At 50.6% G+C, this 10,144-nt stretch overlaps 1 protein-coding gene across 1 annotated transcript; it reads right to left on the bottom strand.

Annotated features, from left to right (window-relative positions):
• Positions 1-2,214: 2,214 nt before the first annotated feature.
• Positions 2,215-7,147, bottom strand: cbx6a (chromobox homolog 6a). The gene is made up of 5 exons (XM_041177993.1): positions 7,019-7,147; positions 6,884-6,927; positions 6,712-6,777; positions 6,443-6,509; positions 2,215-4,627 (listed from the first exon to the last, which is right to left on the bottom strand). The coding sequence occupies exons 1-5, from the start codon at positions 7,085-7,087 to the stop codon at positions 3,707-3,709; spliced, it is 1,167 nt and encodes a 388-aa protein (XP_041033927.1). The 5' UTR covers positions 7,088-7,147; the 3' UTR covers positions 2,215-3,706.
• Between the last annotated feature and the right edge of the window lie 2,997 nt (positions 7,148-10,144).

Genomic DNA, 10,144 nt, shown 5'->3' with positions numbered 1-10,144 from the left:
CTCTAAACTCAACCACAGCCTCTCATGTGAAGGAATGTGAGAAAGAAGCAAATATTTCTCAACTAAATCAGAACGTGTTCTGGGTACCTATTGGCCCTCTCAACGCACAAGCCAGAAACACAATTAATACACATCAGTCTTACCAAACATACCACTATATATATATTTTCTGTTTCAAAAATCAACTATTAACATCAACCCACTGAGCAGAATCCTCCCCAAACCAAGTTCATCTCTACACAGTTTACGCACAGAGAAAATTCTACCACGTACCTTCACTGACATAATACATCAACACATTTTGGCAGGATGGGGGGGGGAGGGGGGGAACACCTTGATGATATTCCCATTCAACTGGGAAAGGGAAACAGTTGGATGAGATCCCTGACAAATCAGATCCCTTGGGAAACTCTAGTGTTCGTGGAAGACCAGGCTTCACCATACCAGTTGTTGTGAATATTGTGCCACCAACTGTTCTGATTTCCAATGGGAAGTCCTCTGTGCTCAGAAAGGCAAAGGGAGTCACAAGCATGAGGGCAGGACACCTGTCCTACTTCGGGAGGCAGTCTGGGCAGGATACAGCTCCCGCTGCTCCTCCCCAGTGCAGTCTTCCCCACTCTCTCAATCCGATCTCAGGGATCACTCCCAAAACAGTTTAGGAGCAGGTTCTGTACCAGAGGAAACTTGATCAAGACTGGGCTGGTTACTCTCTCTCTCTCAACACAGTCTGGTTAAGGAAGCCCCTGGCCGGAACAGTTTAGAATCTCAGTGATCTAAACAACTGAGGAACAATTGATCCAGCAAAGATGGCGAGACATGGATCAATACGATCGCTCCCACTCCAATAGATGGATCCAGATTGGAGGGAACTTTCTCTTGCTCAGAGCTGAGGTCAGACTCAATATCCCAACACTCCTGAAGCTTCAAAATCAGGCAAAGGATGAGATTACACGGCTGATGATGAAGGGGTAGGCAATGTCTTGTCTCAACTCCGCAGTCATCGCCAGTGTAGGGCAGACCCAATGATCAGCTACCTAATCGTTGCCCCATTTACCAAAGACTAGTTTGCTTCATCTGTCAATATTTCAGTTCAAACACTCCCTTTCCAATTCCCACTCCACATGATGGTGCTGCAGACATCACTGAGCACTCTGAACATCCCACGGTCTCAATGAAGCCCTGTTCTCCAATTAAACCTAACTACGAACAACGTTCCATTGAACAAGACAATCACAGACCAAAACAGCACAGGAGGCCATTCAGCCCACCATCTCTGTGCCAGCCAATATAATGCAGCCTCCGATTCAGCTCAAACATCAAGATAATTGTTCTGCTCTCAAGGGAGTCACGACCCTCATTTGACCCTCCACAAACACCACACCATCCCGGCACCCCCCAAACAAATGGCATAAATTTCCCCCCTCCAGATGTAACTGGCCTTTCTGCTATTTCTAAATGCAATGACAGTGTTGATCCCTTTTCCACCATCCAGTGTTCTTGGATGTGGCAATGGTTGGAAGTTAAGCAGCCTCGGGGCAAGTTTCCCTTGGCTGTGTAATCGATCATGGAGTAAGATCATGACACTAGTGCATGTAGCCAACATAGTTGTCAGTTTAGTAAGCCTGTTGCCAGGTTTCTCTCCACCTCCCCAATCAGTAGCCTGCCCTCAAAACACTACACCACACAACAACCAATCCCCAATACATCTACAGGAGCCACAGAATTGTACAACACTGCTCAGGACTCCACCTGCTGTAATAGGCGCTTTAAGATGAATTAATTCTGTATCGTGCTATCAGACTTCATAAGCTGAAGGCACAAGTTAAGCAGTGTCTTTAAACACGGATTTCAAAATGAGTCAGAAGCGCAGAATCCAAACCGCAGGTGAAACACATCCTTTCCAGAGAATGCCCCTTACATGGTGCCTCAGCAGCAGGGAGGAGATACTGGCGGCACGTCAAGCTCGCTGCCGGTCTGCCATACTCAAATGGTTCAAAATCATCAAGAACATTTCATTTCAATCTTCTCGGAAAAACAGAAAGGGTGCCACAAGCTGATCATTTACACCCTTCCCTCGCTCCTTTTCGACTGTCATAGGTCGACCTGGTATTTGTCCGACCCAGCTCCACATGACCCTGTCCCTGACACCCAGCAGCTCCCTGACAACCCCACGCACACCAGTCTTACCAAACACGGAGGCTCTGGATAACGAACAGCTTTAGAAGCATCTTTTAATCCTGACTGTTATCCATTATTCTTCAAAATAACAGTGAAACAATCAGCTCGGCTCCTGAACAAGCGCACAGATTGTCACCACCAGATTGTGAACAGGTTCCATTTTACTAACCAACCCCCACCCCTGCAAACAAACAATCTCCTATAAGCTTTAGAATTCTATATATTGTGCAATGAGAGCAAACTTTAAAAATCGGCATGGCCTGTTCAGTGACGAGCCTCTCTCCTAAATCACTCCTTTATCATGTCACGTAACATTACATATGGGTCTGACTCTCAGGTCTCCACACTGGAAAACACCAGCACAAGAATTTCAGAGGCAACAGGGGACAAAGCAACAGCACAATGGAAGTGAGGGTGATGGGTGGCGGTGGGGGTCTGTACCCGCCCTGTACCCCAAGCACAGGAGACCGGGAGTCAGTCTCCAACGACTTCTCCCAGCAGTCGAAGGATCCTAATCTTACACTAGTGGGAGAGAAACATCCTGAGATCCCGCTCCCCACTGGCAGCTTGGACCCACTCCCAAAGGAAATACACAAAAACAATCCTCTTGAGTCTATAATTTCTGACCCAGGCTAGTCCTAACCACAGCTGCAAACAGCTATCACTCTGTGCTAAAACAGAGTCCTAACTAAGAAGTGCGTTCAGCTTTTTCTTATATAATAAAAGTTAATTTGTACTAAAAGTTTATTGCGGCCTCTTTTTTTTAAAAAAAAAGCCGCTGGGAAGATTTCAGCCAGCTCGAGTGAGCTGGGCCGCGGAGATGTTGTGTGAGTTAGTCTCATCTCCGTAAAGTGGCTGTTGTCTGCTTCATGTTACGAGTTAAAAAGGTGTCAAAATGGACAAAGCTGAATAACCAGAGATTTATATATAAAAAAAAACCAGAAAGACCTGAAATCCTAGCCCTGCATTTTCAGCTCTTTCTGCTTCTATTTCTGATTTTCAGCATTCGCAGTTTCTCTCTCTGTCTCAAAGTTTCACATGTCTAAATGATAATGTAGTGTCACTGAATGCTCTCAAATGAAACACCCGAGAGCTAGAAATAGATAAACATAAAAATGCCAACAGTCCTGCCTCCATATTCACTCGGAGAAAGGCGGGGGGGGGGGGGGCCAGAATGCAGGGGAAAGAGCGAGAGTGAGACAGACAGGTGGGGCAGGGCGCAAGAGAGGGGTATAGAGAGAGGGCACATGAGAGAATGAGGGGGAAGGGGCATGCAGGAGAGGTTGGGGGGGGGTGGGGAGCGGGAGATGGAGGAAACAAGAGAAAAGAGAGAAGGTGCACATCTAGAGGAAAGCATCAAGAGGGAAGATGCAAGCTTTAAAATGATTGAAGCCTGCGTCTAAGAGGATGGCACCTGTGACTGACTGGGTCCAATGCCATCAGGGCATCAAGCTCCCACCCTACTAGAAGGAATAACCCCTGGAGGCAGGAGTGCTGGGCTAACCGAGGTCCTGCAGAGGCCCCCAGGCTACTTATTCACAGTGGCAGATTTCACAAAGTTGTCGGCGTTGCAAAACTCTTTGATAGTGACGGTGAGGAGATTGGTCGTCACATCTGTCACCACCACGTTGGAGCAGGGTGACATCTCCGGCCTCCAGTCCGACACATCGTGCTCCGTGTCCGAGCCTGAGCCAAGGCCCTGGCCAGCAGAAGGTGACCGCCTGCCGGCCGCGGACTCGGGGGGGAGCGAGAGATCGAGAACCTCAGCCTCTCGCCAGTCGGGCACCGCGGGGCTCGGAGAGTCGCCAGGGAGCTTGGCCCCGCAGTCACGCGCATCCCCTGACCGCTGCCAATCACTGCCGGGGGGGACCGGGTCGCTGGCGTAACGGGGGGCGCAGGGTGGGGCAGGCAGGGGCTCGGGACGCAGGGCAGGGCCGCGGAAGCTCGGCTCAGAACCCGAAGTGCCAGCACCGCTCTCCATCCTCCTCTCGTCTCCGACCGCCATCCGGAAGGATTTATCATAGACGGAGAAGTTATTGAATTTCATGTGCCGGATCTGGCTGCGGAGGATGCTGTCGCTGAACTTCTTGCTCTTCCCGATCACTCTGTTACGCGAGGGGATTTTCGCCTTGCCCAGCGTCTTGCTGCTCTTGTCAATCACCTTCAGGTTGAGGATGATGCGATTCCGCTTGCGTTTTCGGGGTTCGACCTTGCGGTTGATGATCCGGACAGTCTCCGGGAGCGGGAGCTGCGTCCGGCTCGGCCCGCTCAGGCCCGGCTGGGGGTCAGCGCGGGTCAGGTTCCGTTTGGACGTCCGGTAGCAGCGGCGGATGTTCTTCTTCAGCTTGTAGGCGGCGAGGCTGTTGGGAATCTTCGCTGCCGATCCAGATCCGGGCTTCACTGAGAAGTGCATCTCTCCGATCCTCAGTGCTTCAGCCTGGGCACGGGCCTGGGAAAGAGACAGAGAACAGTTATAACACAGCGGACAAGGGCTATGCGAGAACAGAACGAGGAATGAAGAACAGCAGACAAAATAATCTCTCTGGAGTGTTAATTTGCCTGCATCCTAATAGCCAATTCCTCTCAATCATGAAATGTTTCATTAATTCAAATCCCAAATTGGCAAATCTCCCTATAAATTATACTTCTGGTGGGAAACAGGAGATATTAGCGACGTGAAAAACACAAGACCAGAAACATGTAAGTGAGGGAAACAGCTCATATCTGATTATTCTACGACGCATCTAATTACTGCTCCCCTTCTTCAGTCAGCAATCGCAATCCTTCTCCACCAGCCCCTGGAAAATACTGGTGTTGACAATCTCTCTCTCAAATCCTCAACCCTGTAATAAGAGGGAAAAATATCCAGTGATAAAATTCGACGATTCTAACCTTCCCATCTTGGGTTGCAACTTAAGAATATCTGGAGCTACCTTTAACACTAGGTGAGCACAGCTCAGTGACAGGTGATAGCTATTCTGGTCAAAGTGCTCCTAAGAGTTGCATTCTGCTGTGCGTTGCGTGAACCCACAAGGAGTCACTGTCGCTGGCTCAAAATCCTGGAGCTCCCTCCATAACAGCACTGTGAGTGTACCTTCACCACATGGACTGCAGCGGTTCAAGAAAAGCAGTTCACCACCACCTTCTCAAGGGCAACTAGGGATGGACAATAAATCCTGGCCCAGCCAGCAATGCCCACATCCTGTAAACGAATAAAAAAAAAATAACCTCCCAGAATGGGCTGCACACAAGAGGAAAGCTGCCGCCCATTACGGGAATGCAGTAAGGGCGGGGGTGGGGGGGCGGGGGGGCAATGAACAGAAAGATGCTTTCAAATTTGATCCAAAACTTAAGGATGTCCAGTTGGTAATGTGCGAGTGTGACAAGAAACCAAGATCACAACCAGACAAAATTTAATTTACGACATCAACATCACAAAAAGAGATGTTTCTTTTATTCATTTACAGGATGTGTGTGTCGCCAGTCAGGCCAGCATTTATTGCCCATCCCTAATTGCCCCTTGAGAAGGTGGGGGTGAGCTGCCTTCTTGAACCGCTGCAGTCCATGTGGTGTAGGTACACCCACAGCGCTGTTAGGGAGGGAGATCCAGGATTTGGACCCGGCGACAGTGATGGAACGGCCGATATATTTCCAGTTCAGGATGGCGAGTGGCTTGGAGGGGAACCTCCAGGTGATGGTGTCCCCATCCATCTGCTGCCCTTGACCTTCTGGATGGTAGTGGTCCTGGGTTTGGAAGGCGCTGAATATCTTGTCATTTTCACACGGATGTTTCTGGGAGCTTGCTGTGGGCAAATTGGCTGCTGCATTTCCCACATTAGGACAATGACTGCAATCGAAGAGTAGGTACTTCTGGCTGTCAAGCGCCTTGAGACATCTGGTGACTGTGAAAAATGCCACATAAACACAAGTCTTTCTTTAACTGTAACATAGGGATACACACAATGTCACCTCCCGCATTCTGTAGTTGCAGGACTTAAGCCATGTTGGAAAATGACAAGAACCCCTTATAATAAACAATAGCCCAAGCAAAACCGAATCAGCAGGAATAATGGATTCAATGTATAGGAATCTACAAAACGCAAACAGAACAATTTCAAAAACCCTACAAAGTGCACCTTTTAAAAAGAAAAGGGGGCTTGCTTACGTCACCTTGCACACACACACACACACACACACACACAACAAAAACACATATTTTGATTTTCGTTCCTTTCTTTTTTAAAAAAAAACATCGAAGACTCACTTTCAAGAGGAAGGTTTTGGGTTTGGGGCCTCGCTTCTTCGGCCCGTACAGCTCCCTCTCTCTCTCTCTGCAAGAAATGCAAAGAAAACACAACAGAAATGCACATTTTGCGATAGGCACGGCAACGGGAACATAATCTTTTCAATAACTGGAGGGTGGCGGGGGGGGGGGGGGGACTAAATAAATCAATCCAAAAAAATAAATAAATCAATCCAAAATGGACTCGGTTCAGGGCAGGAAGAAAAATATTCCTCCGCCTTCCACTGTACCTTTGCTCGAAAGCTGCGATTAAACGGGCATCCAAGATATTCTCCTCTGGTTCCCAAGTGCTGTACCTAAAAGAAGAAAGGAACTCGTTATTGCACCTTTGCAAATAACATATTTCCTTCTATTTTGCATTTTTTCCCCCACCCACCCCCTCCCTCCTGGCCCGACACTTACTTGATAGCCCATCCTTTCCACTTCACCAGATACTCGATGCGGCCCTGTCAGAAATGCAAAAGGGAAACGTTACTGGGGCCGGCGGCTCCGTGCACCCGGAGGGTTTTTTCTGCATTAGTCTCGGTGCGCCCCTACCTTCCGCACCCGCCGCTTGATGATCGATTCGGCCGCGAACACCCGCTCTCCCACCGCCGAAAGCTCCATCTTGGCTCCAGCCCCTCCGCACTCGGCCAGCGCGCAGCCGCCGATTCCCACCCCCCCCCCCCCCCCGCCGCACGTGACCGCGCCGTTGCCAGGGACCGACTCCCCCCCCACCACCCTTCCCTTCCTCTCTTCCTCCCTCCCCGGAGGCGGTTGCCAGGAGACCTAGACCCGCCCCGCCCCCCTCCTCCTCCTCCTCCTCCTCCTCCTCCACACGCCCCCCCCCCCGCCCCCCCCACCCAACTGGAGGCGCTTGTCCCGGAACAGCGATGGGTTTGCAAAGCACCGCCCGCAAAATTGGAGGAATGGGGCGGGGGGGGGCGAGGATGGGGAGGGGGTATGGGAAGAGGGGGATGGGGGTGGGGGAAGAGGGGGGATCGGGCGGGGTGGGTGTGGGAAGAGGGGGGATCGGGGGGTAGGTGGGGGAGGTGGGGGAAGAGGGGGATGGGGGTAGGTGGGGGAAGAGGGGGATGGGGGAGTAGGTGGGGGAGGAGGGGTGTGTGGGGGGTGGTGGGAAGAGTGGGGGTGCGGGGGAAGAGGGGTTGGGGAAGAGTCGGAGGGGGGCAGGGTGAAGAGGTGAAGGTGGGAGGTGGCGAAGAGGGGGAGGGGGGTGGTGGGGGCGATGAGAGAGTGTGGGCGGGCGAAGAGGGGGTGGGGGGGATGAAGAGATGGGGAGGGCAAAGAGAAGGGTGAAGAGGGAGAAGGGGGACAAAGAGGGAGGGGGTGAAGAGGTGGGGGGGTGAAGAGGTGGGGGGGTGAAGAGGTGGGAGGGGGTAAACGGAGGCGGGGAAGTGGCGAAGGGGCAAAGAGGGGGAGGGTGAAGAGGCAGAGAGGGAGGGGTGAAGAAGTGGAGGGGGGTGGGGGGCGAAGAGAAGGGGGGTCGAAGAGGGAGGGTGGCAAAGAGAAGGGGGGTCGAAGAGGAAGGGGGCAAAGAGAAGGGGGGTGAAGAGGGAGAGGGGGTCGAAGAGGGGTGAGGGGTGGAAGAGGCAGAGGGGGATGGGGGTGGGAAGAAGGAGGTGGGGGAAGGCGGGGGTGGGGGGGAAGAGGGGGATGGGAAGAGGCGGGGGTGGGGAAGTGGCGGAGGGGGGAAGAGGTTGGTGGGGGGAGGTGGGAAGGAAGAGGGTTGAGGGGGGTGGTGGAGGGGGGATGGGGTAAGGAAGGGAGGGGGAAGGAAGAGGGTTGAGGGGGGTGGTGGAGGGTGAAAGGAAGGGGGTTGAGGGGGATGGTGGAGGGGGCAAGGGGGAGGAAGAGTGGGGGAGGGAGAGAAGTGGGTTCACTAGCTCCAACCACAGTCAGTGCAATATATTTCATTGCTGCATCCATTGCTCTGTGTTTGCATTCAGATCAAAGTCCAGTCTGCAGAGAGGAAAGGCCATTCACTCATTCATTCACCCAACCAAACTCACTCCCAAGTTATTGCAGTATGTAACAGGCTATTCACAGAGAACCATTGCATCTTTCCAGTGTAAGGTTAAATAAACCATTGAAGCAGAGAGGCAGAGTGGGATTAGTTTTGCAATTTCGGCAGGACAATGGGGCGTGAGTTGGGTTAATTTGGGTTGACATGGGGCTATGAGGAGTGGGGTACTGAGATTAGTTTAACAGATTGCATTTATATAGCCCCTTTTTATGACCTCAGGACATCTCAAAATGCTTATGCAAGAGCAAAGGAATTAGGAGCAGGAGTACGCCATTCAGTCCATCAACCCTGCAACCATTCAGTAAGATCATGCCTGATCTGATTGTAGTCTTAACTCCACTTTCCCGTCTGCACCCCCCCCTCCACCTCCTCCCCACCTGCTTCCCCACCTACTCCCCCACCTCCCACCTCCCCCCGCCCCCCAACCTCCCACCTCCCCCCCGAACCCTTGACTCCAATGGTAATTTTGGATCTATCAGATATGTGATGTACCTTTGAGAATAGTGCTTGTTAAGGAAGATCACATGATCTTCAATAGGAGAGTAGCACGGGCTACATAAGTAGTCAGTAGTAGTTGTCGATTGTGTAGAGATAGAGTTTGAGGTGAAAGAACATACGTAATGCTGCTGAGTACCATAGTAAATAAACAAGAAGTTTCCACCCAGTAAATGTCTGCTGATCAACTCTTATCTATAGTACTAACTCGGCCACCACGTCACAGCAAACTGGCGACGAGGATAAAACAAGTTTGACAGATGAAATCAAGTGAAAAGCATTCGGCACTGACCTTGCCCAGTGAGTGTATGTAGAAGTTCCGTTTGAATTGATGAAGTAATTCCCTCTCGAAATGCTGCAATTCGGAAGAATTGATCCTTTCAATCCAGCCACAGACAATTGGTCTCACTACATTGAACGCCTCATGTTCTTTTTCAAAGCGAACGAGATTATGGGGGAAGAGACGAGGCGAGCGATCATTTTAAGTACAAGTGGGAATAAATGGCTTGATTCAAAGTTTGACGGCACCCAGTGCCCCAGATTCAAAAAATTTTGATGAATTGGTGGACCTCGTGAAGGGGCATCATCAACCAAAGCCCTCAGTAATGATGCAACGGTTCAAGTTTAATTCAAAAATTATAGCCCTGGGGGAAAAAAAGTTGCTGCATTGTGGCAGGTTTGAAACAGTTAACGAAACATTGAGAGTTTGGTACTTGGCTAACCGACAGGCTCAGAGATGGTTTAGTGTGCGGTGTGAATGAGGACACGATTCAGAAGAGATTATTATCTGAAGCGAATTTGGATTTTAAGGTGGAGATAGCACCAGCCATGGGAAGCGTAGTAAGAGCCACAAAGGGCGTGCAAAATGGCGCCGTCCTCCACATCGAGTGGGAAACCTCAGCCAAAAAGGTCCAAAAACGCAAAACTCTGCCAAGAAGCAGGAAAAAGCCTCCGCTAGCAGCAAATTGAGGAAACATGACTCAGCAGCAAAAACAAAGAATAATTTCAATAGAGGTGGAAACAGGCAGTCTTTCAACGATCGGCAGTTTAAAAAATCAAATGTTATTATTGCCACAGAAATGGACATATAAGGCAGCGCAAGGAAAGATTTAAATAGGTTTTTAAATGAAAGAAAAAACCCAGCA

This window comes from Carcharodon carcharias, chromosome 31 (assembly GCF_017639515.1).
Source record: "Carcharodon carcharias isolate sCarCar2 chromosome 31, sCarCar2.pri, whole genome shotgun sequence".
In the NCBI taxonomy this organism is placed as follows: Eukaryota; Metazoa; Chordata; class Chondrichthyes; order Lamniformes; family Lamnidae; genus Carcharodon; species Carcharodon carcharias.
This window is presented reverse-complemented; position numbering and strand designations above follow the sequence as displayed.

Excerpts from the sequence above, each read along its gene's own strand:
- cbx6a (XM_041177993.1), bottom strand. The coding sequence starts at position 7,087 with ATGGAGCTTTCGGCGGTGGGAGAGCGGGTGTTCGCGGCCGAATCGATC. Across the intron at positions 6,928-7,018 it reads TCAAGCGGCGGGTGCGGAAG|GGCCGCATCGAGTATCTGGT; the intron begins GTAGGGGCGCAC and ends CATTTCTGACAG. Across the intron at positions 6,510-6,711 it reads ATCGCAGCTTTCGAGCAAAG|AGAGAGAGAGAGGGAGCTGT; the intron begins GTACAGTGGAAG and ends CATTTCTTGCAG.